General features: G+C 42.2%; 1 protein-coding gene across 7 annotated transcripts in view; it reads left to right on the top strand.

Annotated features, from left to right (window-relative positions):
- Positions 1-1,019: 1,019 nt before the first annotated feature.
- Positions 1,020-27,800, top strand: part of Smarca2 (SWI/SNF related, matrix associated, actin dependent regulator of chromatin, subfamily a, member 2) — a 164,217-nt gene continuing 137,436 nt past the window's right edge. For 2 of the 7 annotated variants that reach the window (XM_047525135.1, XM_047525128.1), the window contains exons 1-4: positions 3,160-3,509; positions 14,117-14,377; positions 18,424-18,553; positions 24,934-25,368. In XM_047525135.1, the coding sequence (XP_047381091.1) occupies positions 14,153-14,377; positions 18,424-18,553; positions 24,934-25,368 (790 nt within the window). In that variant the 5' untranslated portion in view covers positions 3,160-3,509; positions 14,117-14,152. Of the gene's footprint in view, positions 1,157-1,745; positions 1,870-2,675; positions 2,931-3,159; positions 3,510-14,116; positions 14,378-18,423; positions 18,554-24,933; positions 25,369-27,800 lie in introns of those variants that run through there. The other 5 variants (XM_047525133.1, XM_047525134.1, XM_047525129.1 and 2 more) reach the window with 5 other exon arrangements.

Genomic DNA, 27,800 nt, shown 5'->3' with positions numbered 1-27,800 from the left:
TTGGTCTTAAATGTAGGGTGGGAGGGAAGAGACTATGGTCTGTAGAGAATAAGAGATTTATTCCCCTTCTTAAATCAAAAACAGATCCCATGCTTCAATGGCCCCCTAATCTGCCCGCCCCGCCCCCATGGGGTTGTTTTGCCATATTTTTGTCTATGTTTCACACGAAGATGACAGGTGAGGGAAGGTTAAAGGGCTGCTTCTAGTTCACGAAGTAAACAGAGGGGTTAGGACGGGTTTATTTATTTATAAGGCATTCGGCCTCTCAGCTGTTTCTCCTTCGTTGGCATTTGGAAGCTTGCAGTCCTTTAGAGAAGAGACAGATTTGGCAGGAATGTTCTTTGTGCCCGCCTCCCGTTTTACTGGGTAGGGGGAAGGAGGCAGATTTATAATGACAGCCTTGTGGGGAGGGAGACAGAAAAAGTTTCAGCTGGCATGATAATGCCCGTTTTTTCCACAGCCAACACTGTGCCACAAACAGCTTTGGTGTCACTCGGAGCCCTCCCCCGTCCCCTCCCTTTCTCTATGCAGGCTCGCACTGGCAGGCGGAGGCACGGTTAAATTCCAGCACCTTCTCCACATACCCCCAAACTACTACGCGCTATTACTACGATTACCCTCCCTTTCGCTTGGCGTTCTCCTCCTCCCCAGCCTCCCTACAGGAGCCCCGCAGCGCCCCTGGAAGAGGACTGCCAGGAAAGAGATAAGGGGCGCCCAAGTCCAGCAGGTCTAGGGTCTCTGGCGTCCTGCGCAGTTTCCCTGCTCCAGGCACAAACACTGCCCGAGAGCCGGCGCCTTGCAGACACACACGGATCCACGCATACAGTAGAGCTGTCTCGATCCACATTCTTGCACACCCCCCTCCTCCCCCCGCGCTCCCGGAGTCGCTGAGCGGGGCGAGTGACAGGCTCGTCCCGCCAACCCGCGCCCGGGCGGGCAGGGAGGAGCGGCGCGCGGGGCCAACTGCGGCGCGTCTTCCGGCGCCCGTGGAGGCGGCGAGGGTGGGACGCGGGGCGGAGCCGGAGTTTAGGAAGAGGAGGGGATGGCTGTCATCAATGAAGTCATATTCATAATCTAGTCCTCTCTCCCTCTGTTTCTGTACTCTGGGTGACTCAGAGAGGGAAGAGATTCAGCCAGCACACTCCTCGCGAGCAAGGTAAATATAACTTACAACTCCTTTCTCCTCTTTTCCCTCCCTCCGGCCTCTCCACTGCAGCCACCGGGCAAACCCCTCCGGCACTGCGCCGCCTTCGCCTGGGATTATTCATTATTATCCTAATTATTATTTATTGTGCATGCACGGAGACCAAAACAAACAGGCGGGCCAACCGCCACAACAAAAAAAGCCCGCCTCCTCCCCGCGGGCCTCAGGTGGAATGCTCTAACGACAGCTCCCGGGCGTCGGTGGAAGAAACGAGAAAGTTTCAACCGAACCTCGCTGTTCTAATAATAACAGTAATAATTACTACTTCACGGGGGCAAGAGGGGAGAAATCCCAACAAACCACAGCCCGGACTCCGGGTAGGCAGTGATGCGATGCCAACTCAACGTTGCAATACACGCTCGGCCAGGTTGCAATCCCCCCATCCCCTGAAAAGCTGAGATGGAGAGGGCGGGCGGCAGGAGAAGGGCTGGGGGACCGAGGAGGAGAATGGAAACGCGACAGTTCATCCCAAGCAACCCTCCCCGGAAGAGTTGGAACGGGAAAGGAGGGCGAGGAGCCCGGGCTGGCGGCAGGTTGCCAATGAACGCGGCTGCCACCCGCTTCCCGGGGACTTGTTTAAAGGGCTCCGGCTGCGGATACGCGAGCAGATCGCCGCGGGAGAGCCGGAGCCGGTGCGCCGAGGAGGCGGCGGCCACTATCGCAGGGTCGGTGCATGCCGGATCGGAGGTGTCAGCCTCCACTCTCCGCGTTCCTTTGGGCGGGCATGGGGGCTCTGACTGATAGGCCTTTAGGAAAGAGGGCTGCCCCGGGATCTGTGCCCAGGGCGCTGCGGAGTCCCTGTTTGTGGTACTGGCGGCAGTGTGGGTTTGGGTATTGAAGTTCGGGGTGTCCGGCCCCGGCCGCACTGCTCAGGGCCGGGGGTGTGTGTGGAGCGAGGAGGCCCCAAAGAAGGAGGTCGGAGGTGCCAGCCGGACTCCGTTACCCTGCCCTCCCCTTCCCCGGGTTTGTTTTCTTTTGCTTCGTGTCTTCCCCTGGCTATCGCTGCGGGCACACGGGGCGCCTGTGATCGTCTTGGTGCTGGGGGAGCTCTGGGACCCGGGAGAGCCACCGCGGCTGCGGGCGGGGAAGGCCATGATCCGGATAATCCTCTCTGCCTGACTGTCACAAACAGGACCCGCGCGCACCCGGGCAGCTGCGGTGGCGTTCTCCCGGGAAGGGGAAGGGCTGCGGTGGGGAGGGAATGAGCGGTGGCGAGGGCGAGAGGCGGGGAGTCTGGGTGGAAGCCTCCTCCCAACGATGACACGCACCCCTTCCTTCTCGCCCCCTGCTTGCTAGTTTGCTTTATTCCCATCCCAACCTGGTTTACCCCTTCCTCTGCTCTCCCGGCTCATCCGGCCGTCTTGCCCCCTCCCGTTTGCGTTGCAAAACACGGCCATGCCATCTGCAAAGGTGTCGCGATGCACTTCCCCAAATAACCGGTCCAGCGCGCCACCCCCTAGGCGCCCTCCGGCCACAGGGCGCACTCGGAACACAGTGCCACCGGGTGCCCCGCACCAGGCCTCGCAGCCTGCAAGCAGTTGCACCGCGCGGGGCGGGGCGCAGCGGTGCGGACTCGAGCGGACACCCGCGCCCTGGCCAGGGCACTCGGGCCGGTTTCCGGTACACGCGGGGAAATCGCCTCCTGCCAGTGTCTGCGCGCTCGCCCCCGCCTCCGCCGCCTGGATTGCATTATTTTTATCCGGGTTGCAGTTTGCAGGGGATGGTGGTGAGCACGGGGCTGGTCGTGCTGCGTGGGGGGTGGGGTGGGGTGGAGGGAAGTTGGACGTGGATCAGGCAGGAAAAAAAAGTTTGGCAGGGCAGCTAAGTAGGGTGGAGGGGTGGGAAGGGGCGGTAAGCTCCCGCGGCTCGGGTCTCCGCGCCCTCGGGGCAGGCGCGAGTGTGTCTGCGCGTGAGTGTGAGTGTGTGTTGTGCGCGCCGGGGCCAGTGCGTCGGGAGCAGCGCGCTGGTAGCGGCTCCCGCCCGCGCCCTCCCTGGGAGCCCCGGGGGGACAAGGCGAGGTTCGGTGGCAAGGGCTGGTGGGGGTGGCGTGTACGTGTGGCTGTGTGAGTGCGTGTGTGTGTGCGCGCGCGAGCGGCGGAGAATCAGGAAGTCACAGCAGCGAAGCGCACACAGACATGTTTGATCGCCGTGACATGACGCGCGCGAGGGAGGAAGCGGCGGCCGCGGGGGCCGGGCCGCGGGCGCCGGCCTAGGGCTGCGGCGTTGAGACCCGCTGCCTCCTGCCGCCTGCGCTGCCGCCCAAGCTCCGCGAGCCCCGCGCCCCTTTTTGTTCCGCGTCTCTCAGGTAAGGAGCCTGCGCCGCCGCCGCCCGCTGCGTGCGGAGCTTTCTAGCTCTTTCCCTACCGGCCCCCTCCGGTCTCTGGGCTCGCCTTTCCTGCAAAGTCAGGCAGGCGGGGGAAACGGGCTCCTTGTCCTTCGATCGATTGCGTGGAAAACTTTCCAGCGGGAGGCACCGTGAGGGAGAAGAAGGCCTTGCCGGCTGCTGTCCCTTGTCAGTTCTTTCTCCTCCAGGTCCGGAGAGTGTGAGTCGCGGCTCCCTGCGGCTGTTGCACATTCAAACTTCGGGCCTAAACGTGCCTCCAACTCTCGCAGGATTTACTCTAGCAATAAAATAAATATTGCAAGTTGTCCACTCGCTCTTGCCAGGCATTTGGATGTTTTAAGGCAAGGACGAGGGGTTGGAGTCGAGGGAGTGGGGGTGTTGTGCAGAATCCATTCCTTATTCAGTGTCTGCACCGAGTGTTATGTAATTTTAGTAGCACATGGGTGCAAAGCCCACACTGGGCTTCTCCCTCCTTTGTTTATATAACTTTTGGGAGAGTTTTGCTAGGCTGTCTCCTCATTTTCTTCTTCGCTAACGTGATGGAGGTTGGTGCTTTTGATAAAGCAAAGCTTCCCGGGTTCGTGATTTTTTTTGGAGAGGTGTCATCATTGTCTCCTTTTTGGTCATTATGTAGACATGTATTCCTTTGTATGTGTAACGTTGGAGCATAAGGAAGATGTTAAGGATACACGTTTGTTTACTGCATTGGGTGGTTATTTTTAACGTCCCTTCGTTTCCACTGACAGAGTTAAATTTCAAACTTATATTTCAAAGGACTTTTTGAATTTACACCTGGTTGTGTGCCTTACTTGTATGAACAGAACGTTTGTATGAAGGGTGAGATTGCTTGGGTTGTTGCTTGGGGCTTGAGTAGCAGAAAATCCCTGACCAGTCACCCAGGCAGGATTCAGAAACCCCTTACAACTCTATTCAAAAAAACCATGCCCGATGCTATGTGTGTGTTTATGTATTTGTATATACACATGCAGATGTCTTCAGTAGTATTTTCTACCAGTTACTTGGGGGGTCACTACCTGAAGCCTGTTGGTCTCACTAGAGTTATTAGGCTTCAGAACTACTGGTAACACACTGGTGAAGTGTTCAGAGGTGTGGCAGGTTTGAATCCTAGTTGGTGCATTGTTATGCAAATTGGGGCACACTTTTTCTTTTAGGACTCTAATTGCCCTTTTATTCCGCCAGATTTTCTTTCTTTCTTTTTTAATGCTCCTTTTCAACTCAGATGTTTACTAGTAGGAAAAAGGGGATTTAGAGACACCTGTTAGGCTCACAAGATATTTATTAAAGTAGACTGAGAAAAAAAAATTCTCTGTAGATCAGAGGTCCGTCTACCTTGTTGAGGGCATTAAAGAGAGATACCATATTGGTAAAGAACATTTTAAAATAAATTAGGGATTTGGGGTATCAGAACCCTCCAGGGCAAGGTGAGGGAGGGCTTCCTTCAATGCAGCCTTTCTCTTATGAGTTATATCAGTTACATCCCAGCATTGGCACTAGCTGCACTGTGGTGTTTCACAGAAAATATTCACCGCAAGAGCATGTTCAAAGCAGCCTTAGATCTTTTCTTTTGTTCGTTTTTAAAGTGGTTTTTGAGCATTTCTCATCAAGTTTCTTGAAAAGTGCTTTGACCAACACCTGAGGCTTAGAATTGACCAAAAAAAAAAAAAAAAGTGCCTCAGCTTGTATTATATTGTTAATGCTTGGATTCTGTTTCAAGTATTCCTAACAGAGTACAAGTAGAAAGTAACCCTTTGTAGATAATTATTTAAGACTGCTTTTCTTTGATTAAGTTTAAGATAAGTCATTCTATAGGTCAATGTAAAAGCTCATGTCATTCTTTTCTAGAAGGTAATTGTGATACCGCTTATAATACTGTAATATTTTGACACTTTATTCAAAGGACTTATTATGTATTAGAGCATGGCCATAAACAGAAAACTTTCATAAATTATAAAAGTGGCACTGTCCTCCAGTGTTGTCTTTTTTTTTTTTTTATTCTTTAGAAGTCTTACTTTGTAAACAAGGCCTTTGTCAAATTCTCCTAGGTCAGCAGCTTTTTGATACCCCAGAGAAATAATAAATCACTATTTATGACATCTTGACATTCTGCCATGAGGACAACTGAATTATCACAAATAAAATGCTAAGGACTATTCCCCAGCTTTAGCAAGTTGAGGGACTGCTAGTAAGGCCTAATTTTAACTACTAGAAGTTTTGACTATTTCTGGTTAAGATGATTTTAAGGGAAGAAAAGGACAGTTAGTTGCTTAACATGAGTGGCCTTAGAAAAATCTATACATGAGTCACATTTCCCTTCTACAGGATTTCTGGTGAACAGATAAGAAAATTTCCCTAATGTGAAAAGTTACATTTGGGAGCTACTTTTGATTTCTTGTCACTTTTGTTTAATATTAAAAAAATTACCTTATAAATAATTCATTTTCCTTAAATGTTGTATTTTGGAGATTGTGTTTGGCCTATAGAGGGATGCTGAATTTTCTGTTACCTTTGAAAGAGTTCTTATTGTGAAACTTTAATGTCTATCCAGTTAATAAAGTCATGGGTCATTCCATAAGTAGTTAGGAATAGAAACTACAGATTGTGGTGATTTATTTGGTAGAGTAGTTAGGAAGGCCTAAGTTGTTTATGCTTTTCTTAAACAAAGTTTTGACTTTTAATACTTGGAAAGGAATATAGGATTCTAAAACTACATTCTGCCAGACTCATTATGCAAGACAGCATATTTATTTGCCTAAGATATTTATCAGCATAATCTGCAACCTGAGTTTGGAAAACTTTAAAGCTCTATTACTGTTTATTATGATTGTATTATTTCTCATGTTAATATAGTGCTTTTCCTTGCAAGTATTCAGAATATAACTTAAGTAATAAAAGTTTTAAAGGTATAGTTAAAGATACTTGAATAATTATGCCTTAGCAAAACATACAGTGTAGCTGATGAAAGCCAGTAGCTAAATGGCTGGGTCTTTTGAATGTTGAATATAAACATTTTTTTTTTTAATTCACTCAGAATGATGCTTTTGATATGGAGTACAAGATGTTTGATTTTTGACATAAGGGGTAACTTCTGGACTTCTGGGTTCAAAAAATATTATGAAATGGAAACCTAGTATGGAGGTGATATTTTACTAGATATATAAGATTTGCAGGATATTTAGACAGTTATAATCAGGCCTTGTGCCTGTATGATTTAAAGGACTTAAGAACGTATTTTTAGATGGACAAGCATCAATATAAGCCTCAATCCTACACCAATATGTGATCTACATCTGTGCAAGCATTGATATCTTAGAAACTTTTTACAAACTGACCTAATTTAAATATGGACTGGTCATTTTGTAAATTGATGCATAGAATCCACACAGGTTGAAATAAATTTAAAGTTTCAAATCATTAAATATAATTATAATCTCCCCCCTTTTAAAAACTGAACTCAGAATTTGTGAGTTAAAATTACTTAAAAATGAAAAACAATTTCTTATCAACAACAAAAAAAGGATTGTAATACAAATTCTCTAAGGGAGATCCTCTGTCAGTTTGCACATCAATTGTGGTTTTTTTGTTTTTCTTTTTTTGGAATGGTTTTATATTTCTTTACCTACTTGATGTGGTGTATTCCAGTTTTTGCCAATCCACTGGGAGATGAGTCATTACCCTGGAAACTGAATGTCTGTGAGGAAAACCCTCTCCCATCTTCACCCAGTGCTTTGTAGAACAGGGCATATAATAACTTTGCAAATATTGTGGGTTGCTGTTGTGCTGTACTGAAATGCCATTAAACAAAGTCCAAAATTCTGTTAAAAAAATCAATGGTCCGTAATTGAGAATTTATGTATTTTACAGAATGTACCTGAACATTTAAAAATAGGAGTAGAAATGTAAACTGCTCAGGCTTTGTGGTACAGAGAGATCAGGGCAAGCTCTCTTGAGTTAATAGGGCAGATAAGGTCTTGGAGATGGTGTATGGTTGTGGAAGGAGGAGGGCAGGGGCATGGTGGTGGGTGCTGATCATCCCAGATCAGAAGAAAACCCTGATATGACAGGCATCAAGCCCGAACAAGCTGTGGGAGGACCAATGTACCTGTTTTGACTTGGCTGCCTGGGGTAAGAGGTTCCAGTTGGGGAGAATTTTCAGAAGATAAAGTCAGAGATTGTTGAAAGACTTGACTTCTAGGCTATAGCATGAATATTTTATCCAATGTGTGTTGAAGGCTTGTCTTTAAGAAGTTTTGAGTCAAGGGAATTCATGAGCGAAGTAATATTTTAGATTAATCTGGCAAGTTGTAGATTCAAGTTCAGGATGGGAATTGGAGCCTTTAGAAGAATTCTGGCAATAATGCACATTTGTATACAATAGCTTACAAAATGTCTTCATATTTAATATTTTATTTGGATCATCTTAAACCTGAGGTTATAGCTGGTTTCTATTATGTCTATTTTGTAGATAAAGAATTTGAAACCTGAAGAAGTTCATAAATGGCACTTGTCCATTTTAATTGCAGTGGACTTGAAGGGTTCATTGTTGAAATTTTGTTGTTTCTGTGAAAGTCAGGGCAAGTTGGGCCTATTTAAGATCATTCTTCGTGTATATATATAACCTAGGTTCATTCAGCATACAATGGTTGAGTTTCACTGCTAAGTAAAAGTGTGCCATCTCAATTAGGAGTTTTAAATTCTGCATTTCAAATTCTTCTTTTGTATGTTTGATGTATAAATAAAACTGTCTTAGCAAAAAGAAAAGGAAGTGGCTATTGTTGATTCTTCTCAGCATTCAAAATGAGGTTGCTTTGCAAAGGGCCTAACATTACCTGGGAAGAGCAGGCATATATGTAAATGGATAGGAATGCTCATATTCAGGGTGTCATGCTTTGAAACTAGCTTTCAGTGGTTTGGTTTGTTGGCTTTTGTTGTGATCAGTTGTCTAGCAGTTTGGGTTCACTTGAATTTTTGGAGTGATAAGTTACTTGTGATAACGCTGTAGCTACCAGTGCACACGAGTCCTAGATGAGAGGGATGCTTTGCTGCAGTGCTTCTTTGTTGAGGGGTCTCCAGCACTTTGGGTCGTCTGGTAATCACACTTTTTAAAACAATTTTTTCCTTCATGGGAACATCATCAGTACTCACTAGGGAGGCCACTGAATTTCATCACAGGTAGACTCTTGTACAATGTTAACTCAAGGTATCTGTGGGGATGATATCGTGAAGAGCCAGAATCCTGTGCAGGCAAGGCCTGAGGCTCATGGGGGACTAATTAGCGCTGCAGTTTGTTGTTATCTTCTGTTGTGCAGAGCTTCCTCCTGCCTTTGCCAGGTCTGACTCTGGGCAAGGGTGGTCCCAAGGCAGTTTATTTAAAGTGAAGTCAGCAGCTCACGCACGCCCGTCCTAATTTGTTTCCCTGATTGAAAGATGAAGGAGAGTTCACAGAAGCCCAACAAACAGAACAAAGTTTTAAGCCAACAACTTTTAAAAACATACTTGACTTTGAAACAAACAGCAAACTGACAGGAATAACCATGAGGATGTGTGTTCAATGCTTTTCTATGGTTTCGATGAAGCGATTTATAACCTTAGCTTTAATAACTGGGTGATTTTTTTTTTTTAATCTATGGCACAAATCATATTCTACACTGTTTAAAGTTGTACGTTTCGGACCAAGAAGCAGCGTGGGCCTTGGTAATGTTTCACCATCCATGCAGACAACCTTGGCCTCTAAACAAGACTCCTGGTAGATTTATTTCCTTTATCTTCGTTGCTGTTCTCTTTACCCACTGCCTGCTCCCCCATCAGGAATAACAGTGCTGTGTCCCAGTTCTAGAGATGTTGCTACTTCTTGTGGAGAAATTAGCAATTCATTTATAGCGAAAGCTACATAGAAAACAAGAATCAGCGCATCAGGTCAGAGATGTTCTGAATCAGCAAACAGACATAAAAAGAACTCTTATCTTAACTATCTCCAGAGCCTTATCATTCTCCAGTAGCAACCAGAAAACTTTAAAAAGACTGAGTTATTGTTAGGGATGTGAACTGGGCTCAATTTTTTTTTTTCTGATATTTTACCTTTAGCCTGGCTTTCAAAGTCTGTCTGTAAAGCAAGCAGTGGAAAAAGATATTCTGGAGATGCAAACTTCCCTGTGCTTCCTTATGAGCTTTGGTAAAGAGCAATTTAAGAGGTATTGTCAAGGTTGATGACCTTCCCTCAACTGTTTCAGAAACTTACATTTTCTTTAACTGAAGGTCTAACCTCTCCCTGATTCCCTTCCTTCCTCCACCTTCCAAGCTGAAAGCCGTCCCTCCCACCCTGTCACTGTGGACATTCTAACTGTACCCCTCCTTTTCTTGGAGGGTCTTCCATCTTGTTGCCATTTTTGCGTTAGTCTTGCTTCCCTAACAGACTTTCAGAGTCCTGGGGGAAGCACTCTGATTGTATTTGTGTGTACTACATGCCTTGTGCTTGGTGGACACTCAGTAGAGTGAGGGATAGATACAGAAAACAGATCCTTTGGGTGTTTGATTCAACATCACCAACCTCTTCAGCTTGTGACATGGCCTTCACCTCATTTTCTCTCTAGAGCTTTCCTTTACTTCTCTCTCCCTTAATAATTCAATGCATTATCACAGCCAAGTCCTGGTCTTTGCACAATACCTCCTTCATTGTTTCTTTGTCCTCCATTTCCCACCCCTGCGCATTGTTCTGGCCCTAGTGAAAACTGTCCGTCCTGGCAGATGGCTGGCCTGGTCTTTGCAACAGCTCAGCGTTGGGCTGGGAGTCAAGCCATAAAAAAGTTTGACTTGGGATTTCACTCCTATTACAGATGTGACTGCTGTCTCTCCCTGCCTTCATCTTTTTAATGGGGCCATGACGATCTATCTCCTCAACTTAGGTCACTAAAATTATCATGAAGCACATGTAGGTTTAACTATTACTATGTGTGTGAGGGTCTTAGATATTTCTGTGAGTTGTGGTTAGACGGTGAGGCATAAGTTTGGTCAGGGTTGTCATAGTTGGAGTGGTGACCCTTAAAATTCTGTGAGGTTGAACTCCTTTTAATATGCAGATGGATGTGCGGAGCCTTTCAGCGAAGGAGGGGAAGGAGAATTGGGCTGAGGATGACTGTGGTGTTTGGCGTGGTGTGAGGCACCAGGGCCTTTTATTTTCTCAAAACACACACTCCCCAGTTGTAAAGGCAGGAATGTCAGAACCAAAAGAAGACAGGGTGTACTGCTGGAAAATTCTTGCCTAGGAACACAGTGGCCTAGCCCTCAGGGAGTCCTGGGGAAGGGGAGGGGACCCACACTGCATGCCTATGGGAGGGAACTGTGCCCTCCCTGAGGCACATTTTCTTCATTGTATTAGTCACATAATGTGGAACAGGACCTTCTTTTCTGTGACAGTGTAAACCTTCTCTCTGAGCACACATGAAAATAGACTGTGTGGGTTTTATCAAGTGGACAGACCTGCCTCCAACCTATCTTGGTCATCTGAGCCCCTTCCTCTCCCCTTGCCCTCCTGTGCCCATTCCCACCATGACCACCCCATCTCCATATTCTCTTTAGAGCTTTGGGGAAGAAAAAAAGGGGTCAGAATTCCTAGGGATACCCGAGGGAGAAGTTGAGCTGGCCAATACTAGACTTCAAACCTCAACCATACTAACTTGTAACAATGTGTGCCTCTGCTTGAGACTTAAGACTTGCACCTCTTTGCAATTTATACCCCCAGGTTTCTTTATTTTGCAGGAAAGTTGCCACCAGAAATGTAGAGGAAGAAGAAGAGGCCAGTACTACCAGCCTCATCTTTGTAAGGTCCTCTTCTTGGGTTCCCTTAGGTGACAGGAGCCAGGAACAGATCCTGGGATAGCCCTGATTTTGGCTTGGAGGATCGTTAGTGAACTCAACCACACACAGGGTTGAATGTAGTCTTTGAGATGCTTCTGAGACAGCAGACATAGAGTCATGGATACATGGGGTAGGGACCTTTGAGATAATCCTATGGGATCCTACGGAAGCCTACAGACACCAGAGGAAACACAAGCACCTTTCCCAAGGCTCCAGTATGGTGACCTTGAGACTAGAACCCGGGTCTCTCGACTTCTGGTTGGCTTGGAAGTCATTGAATACTACACTCAAGTTCTGTGGGAGTTCAGATTCCTACCATTCACTACCTGTTTGGCATAGGATTAAACTATACTCTTTCTTTGAACCATACCTGTTCATTACGTCCATGAGTCTGAGGGTTCTCTTCTTATTAAATGCTTTTCCTATGTAACATGTTCCTATATTAACATTCCACTTACCTGCCTGTAATTTTCCATTTCCCTTCCAGTATGCTTTTCCTTCTAAGAAGTTTTTAATAGTTTCCTGTAACAAAAAACAAGGAGCATTTTTATGAGACTCTGTGTGAACAATTATAACACACGCTAAGATTCCTAGATGAAAGTTATAATGGTATATATTAAAATATAAAACTTGAGAAGTTGGAATATCAGGCTATCTTTAGTATTTTGTATCTTCATTGTTTAAAACTCAGGGTATATTATCAGAATACCTCTTGAAGCTGATTTCAAGGTAAACCATAACAGGAACTAAGCAATTTCCTTTTATTCACTAAAAAATAAAAGGGTGTATTAGTTTGCTGATATACATGAAAGAACATTATAACTTGTAGTACCACTGGATTGACGTCAGCTTCCTAAATTTAAAGTGCTGACTGAACATGTGTGTGTTTGTGTGAGAATGGGGGTAGAAGGCCAAAAAAAAAAAAATAATAATAATAATAATATTTGACTCTATGGTGAATTCAGGATTATAATTCAGGGTTATAATTCACCCTTGACACTCCCCTGTTTTAAAAACCACTTGTGCTAAGTTCTCTTAGGTCCATCTTTTAGCCCCTGCTTTTATAGTCATTATGAAGTAGTCTTTTACTACTTCCCATTTTAGCCCTAATTTACTTACTGGAAGGGCCTAAATTTTTGCCTACTTTAAAGATTTCTTATATTCAGGTACACCTCAAACACTGATAACTCTCTAGTTTATGAAATTAGTTGACTCCATTAATTTTGCCCTTGATATTTCACCTGCAGTTTATTTGTCAGCTGTCCTTTGAGTACTTGGTGTGTGCTGGCGGGAGGTGCTGGGGATATAGCAGTGGAGAAGAGCCAGACTCTGCCTTCTTGGCCCTCACATTCTAGACACACAGAGAGAGATGACAGTGGGTCTGGAGGAATGATCTAATGTTTTTGTTTTGTGCTTCCTCTCACCCCTGGTTTCACTATGGAAAGAGCCCTGCTGTGGGTGGCTAGGCCGCTACAGTCTAATTCCATCTCTGCCACTAAGTGGTAGGTTAAGCAAATTACCTAAGGTTTCTCATTTTGTATTTTGTGGGGTTAACAGTAAAAAAAAATTTCACATGTACAAATGTGTGCCTCTAAGGTGACATTAGAATATAGAACAATTATTAGTATATTCAGCTATTGCTGGGGTTGTTGATCTCTTAGAATTTGGAAGACATCTTGTTTCCTTATTTCAGCTCATATCCAGGGTGCAGTTGTACAAGGTGTGTGAGGCAGGTCCCAATGAGGATGTCCAGAAGCCTTGGAACATGGGTGATGGAATCTTGCTCTGCCAAAATTGGAGAACCAGAATATCTGCTCTTATGCCCTGGTCCAGGCATGGGCAATTTCTCCCAGGGATGCTTGACCAGAGCAAGGCCTGGGAGAAATCACTGGCCTTCACTGTCCAAGTGTCTCTGTTTCAATTAGTTCTACGACAAGAGGACCATATCATACACTGTCTTTTTTGATTTAAGGTCCAGTGGAAATAGTGGAGAAAATAAGCCTGAAAAAGTATAGCTATTTGTTGTGCCAGGTACCAGCTATGTTTTTTACACATACCATTGCATTTAAATCTCAGGAGAAAGGTTGCATAACTTAGCTAGTAATCACAGATGTGGGTATTTGAATATCTCTTTGATTTTCATAGCTTCTGATTTTTCCATGATTTTTGACTTCTCTTTCATTCTCAATATTAAATTCTGTTTTTTCTCCTTTTAACTATCTGGAATTCTCCGAAGTTTTGACTGTGTGTTGACTTATGGAACTGGGTCTTGAGTGGATACTTTTAAAGGGGTTTCTATTCTAATGGCTTTGGAGGGCATGGTTAATGACTTATAAGATGTCCAACCTGGTATTTAATGGAGAACATTGGTTGACTTCAGTAATAAATTTTAAACTTGTTTAGATTCTGCTTATGTCGTGTTACATTTCAGTTTCTCCAGTGAGTCTTTTTGTATTTCGGATGATTTATATCTTTCTGGGGAATCATTTAGAGTGTGTTTTTTTAAACAAGTGGTCTTCATAAAGACTGGGGTAGGCAGATATATGTCACACTCACTCAAACATCTGGATGAGACAGGGCAGTTCTGTTTGATGTTTGTTACAGAAATGGCACCATCAAATGCTAACGACTGTTTTATTCTGATCTTAACATCATGTTTAAAACATTCCTTTCTTTTTTTCTGCTTTCCAACTTAGTGTCACTCTACTGCCTGACAGAGACAGGAGAAGTAAATGTCCACACCCACAGACCCTGCTGCGATGCCCCACCCGGGGCCCTCGCCAGGGCCGGGGCCCTCTCCTGGACCAATCCTCGGACCTAGTCCAGGCCCAGGACCATCCCCGGGTTCCGTCCACAGTATGATGGGGCCAAGTCCTGGACCCCCCAGCGTCTCACATCCTATGCCAACCATGGGCTCTTCTGATTTCCCACAGGAAGGCGTGCATCAGCTGCATAAGGTTAGAGTTTACTCTCCTCTTTGATCTGTCTTCTGAGTTGTGGATGGCTAATATTCCTGATAACCTGCATCTTTTTTTCCTACTATGGTTAATGGGAGAATCAAGCCAGATCTTTGACTTATCTTGTGTATTATTAAAAACACACATTTTGAGGCACTTTTATTGCTACAGATGTACCAGTCATGAAGATCAGATGTTGGCTTTTTAAAATACTAAGTTAGACTGTGCAGTTCTGACAGATTCTGTGACTTGTGGGTTGAAGGTATTTTGGCTTGGTAATGAGTGTATTAGTGAATAAGTCTTGTCTTTTCCTAAATATCTGTGTTAAGTAACTTATATCATGTACAAACGAATATACTGAAAATTAGCCTTCCCTAAAAATTCTGACTTAACTTTTTAAAAGTTAGATCACTTAAAGTCTCTGGGCAGGGTGGTATATGCCTGTAATCCCAGCAACTCAGAAGGCGGAGGCAAGAGGATTGAAAGTTCAAGACCAACCTCAGCAACTTAGCGAGCCCCTCAGCAGTTTAGTGAGACCCTGTCTCAAAATAAAAAATAAAAGAACTTGGGTACAGAGCTCAGTGGTAAAGTGCCCTTGGGTTCAATTCCTAGTACCAAAAACAAAACAAAACAAAACAAACAAAAAAACCCCCCAAAAACAAAAAACAAAACACAAAAATAAATAAAAACAAAAACCAGAAAATAAAATAGATCTCTAAGAGTAAAAGGAAGGAGTCTTTTTCTCTTTTTCTACAGATTTTTAAAAAGATTTTCTTGAAATTAAATAGTTTTTAGGGAATCCTTAAAATGCACATTGCTGTCTCTCTATGAAGTAGTCTTATTCTGGTTTTGGAAGAAGACTGATTTTGCAGCTCTCAGGTCCAGCTGTTTGTTTCTGGACTAAGAGTATAATGATCCTCTATGAGACTCAGATTTTTGATGTGAAGATGATTGTATTGGTACAGTTTAGCATTATGCTCTCATAGGAGATATGAAGAAGAGAGAAAAGATATATATATATATTTTTTTTTCTTTTTTCTATAATGGGGACTGAACTCAGAGGTGCTCAACCACTGAGCTACATCTCCAGCCCTTGTTATTTTTTATTTTGAGATGAGGGTCTTGTTAAGTTGCTGTGTCTGGCCTTGAATCATAAGATCCTCCTAACTTGGCCTCTGTACATCACCATATCAGTAAGAGAACAGACTTTTGAGACTCAACAAGATCCCCTGCAACAATTGGCTTTGAGTTAGTAGTACCCAAAGAAAATCTGTGAGGACATTGTACATTACCTGAAGGTTTTGCCTTGTGAGACATGTAGAGGTTTTTATACCCCTTTGCATGACATTACAAATGGGGCTGCTGCTTAATATTCAGCAGGTATATAGGGCTTTCCAGAGAAACAAAGTCAATGGAAGATATAAAGAGATTTATGAAAAGGCATTGACTCATGCAACTATGGAAACTGAGAAGTCCCACATCTGTACTCAGCAAACTGGAAATTCAGATGAGCTGGTGGCATACCTCTAGTTGGAGTCCATAGGCCTGAGAACCAGAAGAGTCAAAGGTGGTGTAAGTCCTAGTCTGAGGGCAGGAAGGGTAGTGTCCCAGTTTTAGCAGTCGAAGAGAGAACAGATTCTCCTCCTGTCTACCTTTTGGCCCTCCATGGGTTGATTGATGCCTGCCCATTGGGGAGGGCAGCCTGCTTTCTTCAGTTCAGTTCAGAGGCTAATCTCATCCACAAACACCTTCACAGACACATCTCAAAAGAATGTTTAACCAAATATCTAGGCGCCCCGTGGCCCAGTCAGGTTGACACAGAAAGTTAACCATCATAGTGAACAAGCAGTGGATGTTGACTTAACACAAAAAGATCACCACAGAAAAAGATGACCTCTAACTGTGTAGGACTTTAGGTCAGTTTTAAGGGAGGATATGGAAGCCCCAAATGGAAGAACCGTTTTTTTAAAAAAAATGTTATTTGATGATTTTCAAATCAGAAAAGTAATGCATGCTTATTTTGAAAAGAGAAACAATACTGAGATAAAGAAAATGGTTATCCTAGTTTTCATCCCAAGTAACAGCTTATTATAGGACATTTCTGACCTTATCTTCCTCCATGTTCAGTAAAAACCTCATATTAGCACGGATATGCTTATATTAGTGTGAGGGTTTTTATTTGTTTGTTTGTTTTTTTGCTTTTCTTTTGCCATAATAGAATCATATAATCTCTAATCTTATTGTCATTATTCATTACTTCCTCTTTTGATTGAATAAAAAGTCATGGATATTTCTGCAGTGTCCCCAAGTTCCCTATCTCCTTTTTTTTCCCCTTTAAATCCATTTTTATTTTGTCAGATATCCAGATAAATAACACTACTTGTTTTCCATGTCATATTTTGTGGGAACATATTGATACACTACAGTCATTAAATTATCTTGTGTTTAGGTTAATTTAGGAGCTATAGTCTAGATCTGATCTGTCACTTGTAAACACTCCCAAGTGAATTACAGAATTTTAGAAAGACTTGGGGATGGATGTCTCACCTTCAAAATGAAAGAGAAAATGAGAAGGAAATATTTAGCTAACCTTTATTTATTATTTAGTCATTTAAAAATTAAGCATGTGAGTGAGGGTTGGGGCCATGTTCTGTTTTTGTACTCGGTTGTTTTATTGATTATTTTCTCTTCTGTTTCTTCTGTTTGGGTTACCTGTCATCTTTCTCACACTCTCTCACATTCTCACTCTCTCATGCTCTTCTGTGTTTCATGTGACTCTGATGCTGTGACTCTTGTGGTCTTTGCTGTCCTGATCTAGCTCCCCACAACCTTGAGTGGTTCCCAAGGAGGACTGGACAGAGTGGCGGCATGGGGCTCACACCTGCTGGCCAGATGCCTCACTTTCTTATGTGCTTTTTATAGGCTGCTTTCTTCCTTGTCTTACCCCTCCTTCTCCCTCTGAGCTTCAGCTTTTTGCTTTTCAACATAACTGGAAATAAATAAACAAGTGGCCTAAATACATCTGCTGTGTTGCTTTGATTTCCTCCCTATTATTACTATTTAACAGCCTTAGTGACACTCTTTATACCAGATTTTCCCCATTTTTCTTCTGAACATCCTCTTTATGGTAAATTTTTCCTCTTTTCAAGAGCATGCTTTTGACTCTGCAGAAATTAACTTTCTTTTTCTCCAAAACTGCAAACACTCATACTTTCTTGCTTGAAGTCATTTGGTTTCTATAAACTCCTGGAAATATTTCTTTCAGGCTGTTTTGAAAATTGCCGTTACAGTTTGGGGAGGACTAGACTTTTCCTTTTTCAAACACAGGCTCTGTTGCCCAATTCTGGATTGGATTAATGTCAGTTCAATAGCTATTTATTGTGTGTCTGTCATGTACTAGGCCTCATGTCCAGGGTCCGGCCCCCATAGTCATATTTATTTCCAAACTGTGTCTTTAACTTCTTCCAGTCCTCCTTCCTCTGGAGCTTAGCTGTCTGTGTTTCACACTCCTGCCTTTTCAGTATTCACCCCCGTTCCCTTCTCTGCCTTGTCTGTTCCTCTCTTCCCAACTGCCATGGAACCTTCTGGTTTCCAGCTTTTTAACTTTCCATAGTTCCTTCCTCTCCAATTAAAAAAAAAATTACAACAACAAAGAATAGATCATCGAAGATCCTTCAGATAGTCTTTTTTCAGATTTCAGACTAACTTCGTCTTAACAAAAGTCCTCAAGACTTCTTAAAAAGGGTATGGAAAAATAACTTATGTTTGTGTACTTGTGAGCAGGACTTCATTTTTATTGACAAGACTGAATAAAAAAGTTCAATGTTTTTTTTAAAGCCTTAACTTTTGACTTCCAGATGGTTTCGCTTGTCTTATTGGTATGAATTTTTTACCTCTCACCTGTGAGGTGAAAAATATGTGACTATAGAGTGGGTAATAAATAACTGTGTCACGCTTTTGGAGACTTTGGGGAGAGTTCTTAAAACTACAGTTAGAGATATTGTACCTTAAAGAATTGTCTAACTAATGCCTTTTAAATGTTTCAGCCCATCGATGGGATGCATGACAAGGGCATTGTAGAAGATATCCATTGTGGATCCATGAAAGGCACGGGGATGCGACCACCTCACCCAGGAATGGGCCCTCCCCAGAGTCCGATGGATCAACACAGCCAAGGTTTGTGTGTGCCGCACACCTGATGGTGGTTCTATGCCATATATGACTTCCAAAGAATGTGTCTAGGGAAGGTCGAATCCAAAGATTTCTTTTCCCTGTAGAAATCTACCCATATCCTTGCCAACACAACTTTATGATTTATTTGGACAATTTTATTTCCAAAATCCTAGTCATTTTACTAGTCACCATGTGTCCAAGTGTGCTACAAAGTGCTTTATGTATTTTATTCTGGGTTTTTACCATGACGTGGTAAGGTAAATAATGTTATCGCTGTTTCATAGATAGGAAAGCTATAGCTCAGAGAATTTACTTTGTTTTCCTAAGTTTATACATCTAGTAAGTGACAGGGCCAGAAAGAGAATCTAGATCTGCCTGCCAACAATAGTATAGATATGAAGGTCATGTGAGCCACCTGTGTCCCTGGAGTTGTACCCTTAGATATTGTGTGTAAGGTGGTGTTTTCTGGGGGCGAAATTAATTGCTGTCCCTGGTGGGTAGCTGTATTAGTTTCCTAGGGCTGCCATAACAGATGACCACAAACCGAGATACTTGAAACAACACAGTCTTATTCTCTCACAGTCTGGAGGCCCAAATTTCAAAATCAAGGTGGCACTAGGGTCATGCTGTCTCTGAAGGCTTTAGGGAAGAAGGCTTCCTTGCTTCCTCCTAGCTTCTGTGGCTGCTAATAATCCTTGTTATTCCTTGTCTTGTGAATGAATCACTCAGTTCTCTCCCTCTTTCTTCACTTGATATTTTCTCTATATCTGTCTCTGTATTCAGATTTCCCTCTTTTTATAAGGATGTTAGTCATTGGATTAGGGCCTCCCCTAATCCAGTACGACCTCATTTTAACTTGATTACATCTGTATAGACCTTACTTCCAGATAAGGTCACAGTCACAGGTACAAGGGGTTGGGATATCAACATATGTTTTGGCATACAGAGGGATACAGCTAAACTCACAACAATGACTAGATGGATATATGATAGATTTCTTTTCTCCTTTATGCCTTACATGCTTACATGTCCCCTTTCCTTCGGTCACTATGAAGACATATTAAAATACTTCAAAGCCTTTTTATTTATTTATTTTTTCCTTTTTGGTACTGGGGATTGAACCTAGGGGCATTTTACCACTGAGCTATATTCCCAATGGTTTTTATTATTTATTTTGAGACAGGGTCTCACTGAGTTGCAGAGGCTGATCTTGGACTTGAGATCCTCTTGCCTCAGCCTCCCAAGTCACTGGGATTATGGGCATGCACGATAGCTTTCAAAGGCTGATTTTAGAATGATAGTGTGGTCATTTCAGCATGCAAAGGGTATGCATTGTTGTAGCGCTAATTAGCATTGATATATGTAGATATTTCTATTCAAGACTGTGGCTTACACATTGCTATATATACTCCTGTGCAGTTGAGTGTGCTTGAGTTTTTCCTTCATTCATGACCAGATATCCATCCACTGAAAGAAATATGTTTGGCTTTGAGGATTTAGAGAAGTATATTTTTGGTTCTAATAGTAATTCTAAAATAGAACTACTAAATAGAATTACTATTTTTTTTAAATAAAAATAGGCAAGTTATGGTGGCATCAGGGTGCTTCTCCACTAATATCTGAACAAGCGTTTTGAACATCCCCAACTCTGATCTCAATCTTGGTGGCAGGCTGGTATAACTGTTGCACCTCACTCATAGAATCTTGACCATTGTCAGAATGGCAATCTGAAGTATTCTTGCTTTTTACAGTACAAGAAGAAAAAAAAAATTAACCCATTTGGTGCTAAGAATAGATTAAAACAACACTTCTGGGTTTTATAATTTAAATTCTAAAAGTCCAGGTGTGTTCATAGAGCTAATGTAGACCACATTTTTAATTCCTGAAAGGTATAGATAAGTTATATGCAGTGTTTCTTAAATCCAAGAGCTGGCTTTCTCTGCTCCTGAAATTTCAGTATACTCTAGTAGTGAAGCCATAGGAAAGCCTCAAAACAAAAACCACTGGGAATGCACAACTCAGAATTAAGGGCAGTTTTGCTTTTATTTCTCTGAAAATTTCTCCAGTGGCTTGGCTCCCCTCTTCAACTTAAAAATTATCTTCTTATTTATCTTGGAGACTCCAACACTACGCAAGATGTCCCGCCTGCAACCGGATAGACATTTTCTAAGTTTTGTTCAGTTAAGGTATAGAAAGAAACTCATGCATTCAAAAGTCAACAATTATAAATAGATCTCAATTTTTATATAAATTCCGTAAGTTAAAATCGCTTTGAAATGCAGAGGTCTGCAGTCAGTGGAATCAGAATTAACATGTAATATTATTCTGTAAAATAGTAAAGTGCATTGTGGGCTGGGGAATAAGTTAGTTAAAGGTATATTTTTGAATAAAGCAGTGTTGGTATAATGTAGTCCTATTCATTATAAAGATCTAAAAAGAATTTAGACTTGCTAATAGCATGTATCTTTAAAAACCCCATTGTAGAAAACCATTTATAAACACACAGGTCCAGAGAGGTGTGGTATTGATCAAAAGACTGCTAGCTTTAAACCCTAGCAACCTATTAGGTTATTTTAAGGTATTGGTTGGGAAGCAAAGCCATTTCCTTCAATAAATAGTGGATGGTGTACCTTATGGTCCCAATGATAACATTGTTTATTTTTAGTGCAGTGGACAGAAAAAGCCATCATAGGCAGTATACAATATTTAATGGGCATGTGTGCGTAGAGAAACTTCATATAAATTTGGGACTTACAAATTCAGGATTATGAATAGTAGAGAGGTTACTGCTTCTCTGTTAGGCAAGGTGAAACTGGAGAGATAATGGTCCTTGAAGACCAGGGAGGAGGAACTGCCACTTTCTAACTACTTTTGAATGAGCAAATCAAATGAGATTTCAGAATAAACAGAATCTGCATCAACATTGTCATCCTCAGACAAATGTATATTCACTCTTAGGCAATTTCTTCACTTTGTTTTCTCAACTAAGGATAATTACCAAAATATGTTATATTGTTGCATCATTTATTTTCTGTTTTTCCTCAAGTTTTATGGAATGCTACTCATGTAGGGAAAAAAAACCTCTCTGTAGCTGGGATACTGTCACATTGTTAATGTCACACTGTGGCAGAATGATTCTATTAACATCCTCTATGAATTCTGGGATATAATTCTTCCCACCCCCAGTTGCTTCTTATCAAATTGGAGGTAAAATTTCCTGGCATTAATTTTCTAGTGATCATGTTCTCAGAGTCTGCATTCTTGCGCTTAATGGAACCATCTCACTATTTCAATAGTGCTTTGCCACAATCTCACCCTCGTAATGATGTCTTGCTCATAGTTTAAGGATAGACTTGATAAGCATTGCTAGGTAGTTGAGTAAAAATTTCATTACCTAGTATTTTGGCCATTGTATCAGTCATCCTATGACTTGTCAACCTTAGGAAATGGGAATGGCCAGAAAGCAGAACACACATGACCCATTTTACCCTAGTAGATTTAGGGTTGTCCAGAAAGATGTCATAATGAACAAACTATCATTTTATACCAGCATTACAATTAAAGGGCGAATGTAAGCCTCATTGTATTAGTTAGCTTTTCATTGCTGTGACAGAATTCCCGAGAAAAATAACTTAATGAAGGAAAGACTTATTTTGGCTCAATATTTCAGAGATTTTTAGTTCAGGGTCAGCTGCTCATTTTTTTTTTCTGGGCCTATGTTAAGGCAGTACATTGTGGTGGAAGGATATGGAAAAGCAAATCTGCTCACCTTGTGGTGGCTGGGAATCAAAAAGAGAATGAAGAAGGGACCTGGAACTAGATGTAGTTCTCAAGGGTACTTCCCCAAGAACTCACTCCCTTCAACTAGGTCCCATCTCCTGTAGTTTCTACCGCCTACCAATAATGCCATCAAATGGTGACTCCGTCAGTAGATTATTCCATTGATGAGATGAAAGCCTTCATCATCCAATCATTTCCTATAAGCCCCACCTCTGATCATTACTTTCATTGGAGCCCAAGCCTTCAATTATTTGAGCCTTTGGGGCTCACTCCAGATTCAAACCATAATGCTCATCAAGAAGGAAGAATATTAATGACAAAGGTTAAGAATATGTTACTGATTGTCCTCTAAGTGTTTATTATAAATACCAACATATTAGGACTCGAATTTCTGCAAGTCTTTCAGGCGGATTGGAGGGAAATCTTCTTGGCTTTGTTTTATAACCTACTAACTAGAACCCTAGTTAGTGCTGATTGGTTTTTGTCCTCCCTCATTGAGTAGGAATTTGGGCAATGAGACTTAGCAGTTCTTCCTTTTCTCTTCAGAGTAGGAGTTCCCTGTATGGACTTTCCCCTCTTACCAATCCATAGATCAGAACCCCTTTTTGCCCCAGGGGATTATATTAAATTTGCTTCCTTCTCCAAATGGCAGTTAGAAAGAAAAGAAACTGCATCCTTTATTTTCTCTGGTCTTGTGAGCGTGGTGGAGGATCCCCATTCAGTGGTGGTCACATCTTCATGGGCCTCTGTGATTGTGCGTAGGCACACAGAGCTTTTTCAGTTCAAACTTGACACAGATTTACATATACAGTCCTCACTTAATGAATACCCGTGTGATGATCTGTATTATAATTGTGACACACTTAATAGGACAAAGACTTTTCCTCGATGTATATTATTGTGCTTTGTGACTCTTTTGATCTAATTAGCACTTTGAATATAAGAGAGCCTTTTGGATTACTGTAGGTCACTTTGTTTCCTCCTCCATATTGGATCTCCCTCCAGTCGCCCTCAGTCATAATGGAAATTTTTGACCTGGCTACGCAGGTTATCTCCTGAACTAAGTGCCTGGAAATTTTTGTCCATTTTTATTTTCCTTCCTCAAGTAAAATTTTCTTTAATTTCCCACTAAGATTATAACCCAAACAGGTTTTTCTCATTTTTATATTATATTCTAAATGGTACTAAGAGATTTTTGGAAACTTTTTAAGTCGTTAGCTTATTTTCACATAACAAAACATATTAGACCTTGAAATGAGAGCATATACATTAGAACCAGACAGACATTGGTTCAAATCTTGGGGCTGCTGTGATTTGTTCTCTGAACCTACTTATTCTCAGCCTCAGTTTCCTTACTTTAAAAAATGAGATAATAGCGCACCTCTTCTGGGATTGTTGTGAGGACTGATGTAACAGTGCATACTCTCCCTTACACCCTTGGGTGGTCCTTATTTTTCCTGTACCCCCACCTGCATGATTGCCACTGACTAGAATCACCACTTTGGTTTACTTCCACCAACACCCACCTTACCCACAACAGAGCAGTCCAAGGATACTGGTGATTCCTTGAGCGTGAGTAGAAACCAGTATTATAACCAATGACTAATGATTGTAAGTGTCTAAATGCCCCAGCTTCTTCACCCCTCCTCTGGTATAATTGGAAGCAATTTATTTATCTCCTATCCTAGAGCTTTGCACTGGATTAATCTTCAGGATCTACTGTAGCAGCTGCTTGATAATATACTTCTTATTGGCTGCCTTCCCTCCCTTGCTTGTATCACCTTCCTACATCCTGACCAGTGTCCCTGCATGTCCCAAATAAATCACCTGCACTTGGTCCTTGGATCACCCTCTGCTTCTGGGTGTAACTCAGCTGAGACAGTGTGTAGAATCCCTTGCATGGTACTCCCAACACTGTAGGTCCTCCATAACTGGAAATCAGTGGTAACTTGCAAAATAATAAACCAGATGATATTTGCTCTCCCTGTAAGACACTCTTCATTCCTCATTGAGATATGTTAGGTGCCTTGGGATTGCAAGATTTAGCATGAAAAAAAAAGAATACAAAATACCCGATTGATAATTTTTGTGTCATGAAATATGAATATTTTGGATTTGTTAGTTTAAATAAACTATATCATTAAAATGAACTCTGGGGCTGGGGAGATAGCTCAGTCGGTAGATTGCTTGCCTTACAAGCACAAGGCCCTGGGTTCGATCCCCAGCACGGCAAAAAAAAAAGAACTCTGCTGGGAGGTAGGGATGGAGAAAGTGCTGGGTAGTGATATTGGTGAAATTATATTGTTAAAGTGTATGCATGTACAAATATGTAGAAACAAATCCCATCATTTTGTACAACTAATGCACCACTAAAAAATGTGGAAAAAAATGAACTTTACCTGTTTTCTTTTTTTAATGTGGTTACTAGAAAAATTTTAATGGTGTACATAAAGTATATACTACATGTTAACATTTGAACTATACGTACTTGATAAATTAGAGTTAGTTTTCGTATTTGCCATATAGTGTTATTCTTGAGTATTATTAGTGTATTCAAGAATACCTCTCTTTCAGGATCATGATCTCCTTGTGTTTTATTTTAGGATACATGTCACCGCACCCATCTCCATTGGGAGCCCCAGAGCACGTCTCCAGCCCTATATCTGGAGGAGGCCCAACGCCACCCCAGATGCCACCGAGTCAGCCGGGGCCCCTCATCCCAGGCGATCCACAGGCCATAAATCAGCCCAACAGAGGACCCTCACCTTTCAGTCCTGTCCAGCTGCATCAACTTAGAGCTCAGATTTTGGCTTACAAAATGCTGGCCCGGGGCCAACCCCTCCCTGAAACACTGCAGCTTGCAGTCCAGGGGAAAAGGACCTTGCCTGGCATGCAGCAGCAACAGCAGCAGCAGCAGCAGCAGCAGCAGCAACAGCAGCAGCAGCAGCAGCAGCAGCAGCAGGCGCCACCGCAGCAGCAGCAGCAGCAGCAGCAGCAGCAGCAGCAGCCCACCCTTGTTAACTACAACAGACCATCTGGTAGGTTAATACGCAACCAAACGGATAATGCTATGGTCCAGCTCGGATAAGAAAGACTGATCACACGCTCAGTGCTGGTTTGGAATAAGCCCAGGGCTGACTCAGTCCTTTGTTATACCTCACCGGCTCCCTTTTCTTGCTCCACTTAGATTGGCCAAGATTCTTGGTCTCCCACTGTTATAGAATCCTAGAGCAGGGTTTCTTAACCTTTGGCAACTCGTGTGAACTGCTGACCTAGAAAGAAAGCACAATCACCCATCATTTTTCATTCTGTTCCGAAATGGCCATGTTCTTCTGGAAGCCTGTCCACACGCCTCAGGTTAGGAACGCTTGTACCCACTGTGGCACATCAACACAACTCCCTCCTCGAATGGGCCCCACCTGAGCCATTTTATGCTAGTCATTTTTTTTTTCTCTTTTTTGTTGGAAAAGCATTTGAGGAGGCCTACCAGAAGTATACCTATAGTAAAATAATTATCAAATAGAAAATCTGAAACAAGGAAAAATATTTAAAAGAAGTAAGAAATTGAGGTTAGGGATGTGGGGACTACAAGAGCCCTCATAGCTGCTGTGGTCAAGCTTCAAAGGCTGCTTGAGTTTCATGACAACTGGAAGGAGAGAGAGGGTCACACACCTAACAGTTCTCACCATTTGGAAGGAAGTTACTTACCAATTTCTCAGAGGCTACAAAGCCACTTATTGATTGAAAATATAGATTTCTCTGTTGGGATAATTGTTTAAATTACAGTTGTTCCTTAGTATCTGAGGGTGATTGGCTTTAGGACTCCTAAGAGATACCAAAATCCATGGTGCTCCTGTCCCTTTATATAAAATGCTATAGTATTTGTATATAACCTATATATCTCCTCCCTTATACTTTAAATCATCTCCAGATCATTTGAAGTACCTAATATATTGAATGTTATGGAATAGCTATTATACCATATTTTTTAGGGAATAATGACAAGAAAAAGAACTCTGTATGTGTTCAGCACATACGCAATTTTTTCTGAATATTTCCTATCTCTGGTTGGTTAAATTCACAGATATGGAACTGGTAGAGATGGAGGTCTGACTGTACCATTATCCTCATCTTTATTATTATTGAAAGAGGCTTTTGCATGATAAAAACATCAGTAACATTTATTCATAATAGAGTAACAGATTCCACATGCCCAGTGTTTTAATCTCCCTGGTATAAACTTAGAAGTTATGATATTATGTAATAGGTAGAGATGATGTAGTCCTTTGCATGCCTTCTTGTGGTCTGACTTGATCCTGGTGATAGAATACAGAGGTACAAGGACTGTACAATGGTCTTTGAAGGTTGTTTCATCTAGGGTGGTGGTTGTTAAGAAATGGATAAGAAGAGTTTATAGTTCAGCTCTGATGAGAGCTTGGGATTGTGGGGAATGGGATGGTCCCTGGACACTGATAACATTTCTTGTGAATGATTGTTACTCATTTGAGCAAGTCCTGACATGCTGGTCGTTAAGGAACAATTAGTTTGGGATGTTAGTGATCCTCCTAAGTTTTGGGACTTAAACAGTGGGAAAGAATTCAGATCAGAATTTTTTTTTTTTACGTATCCTACCTTTTGAGTTTGAAATACTTTTTTTTTTTTTTTTTTTTTTCTGTGAGAGGCAGCTCCGAGAATTACCTTGCCTGAAAGATAAACTCGTCTTGTTAACCATAGATGTGCCATTAAGAATGGATGTCTCAGGGCTTGCGGGTGTGAAGCTCAGTGGCAGAGTACTTGCCTAGCATGCATGAGATCTTAGGCTTGATCCCCAGCACTGCAAAAATGAAAAAACGATTGTGTTAACCTGTTTAGGCTGTTATAACAATATGTGGTAAGCTAGGTGACTTACGAAGAACAGAAATGTATTTTTCACTGTTCTGAAGGCTGGGAAGTCCAGCATCAAGATGCTGGCAGATTTGGCACCTACTTGTTGTGTCCTCATATGGTGGAAGAGGTGAGGGAACTCTTTGTTTAAGGATACTAATCCCATTCATGAGATCTCTGACCCCATGGCTTAATTACCTCCCACCTTCTAATACTTTCTCCTTGAGGATTAGGATTTCAACATAGAAATTGGGTGGGAGGATGACATACATTCAGATCATGGCGATTTGAAAAAAAAAAAGTTTCTTCATTCTTTTAAGTTTCTTAGTATGTTATAATTCTACATAATAGTGGGGTTCCTTTTGACTTGTTTATAAATTACTCTCCTCCCCTCATCCCTTTCTTCTACTCTGCTGGTCTTCCTTCTGTTTCTTAATTTTTAAATTGATGCATTATAGTTACATATAAAATTGGAATGCATTGTCAACAAATGTATGAAAAAATGTTCAATGTCCTTAGCAATCAGGGAGATACAAATCAAAACTACACTGAGATTTTATATCACCCTAGTTAGAATGGCAATCAT

This window comes from Sciurus carolinensis, chromosome 14 (genome assembly GCF_902686445.1).
Source record: "Sciurus carolinensis chromosome 14, mSciCar1.2, whole genome shotgun sequence".
NCBI classification, from domain to species: Eukaryota; Metazoa; Chordata; class Mammalia; order Rodentia; family Sciuridae; genus Sciurus; species Sciurus carolinensis.
The sequence above is the reverse complement of the archived record's forward strand: the minus strand, read 5'-3'. Positions and strand labels throughout refer to the sequence as shown.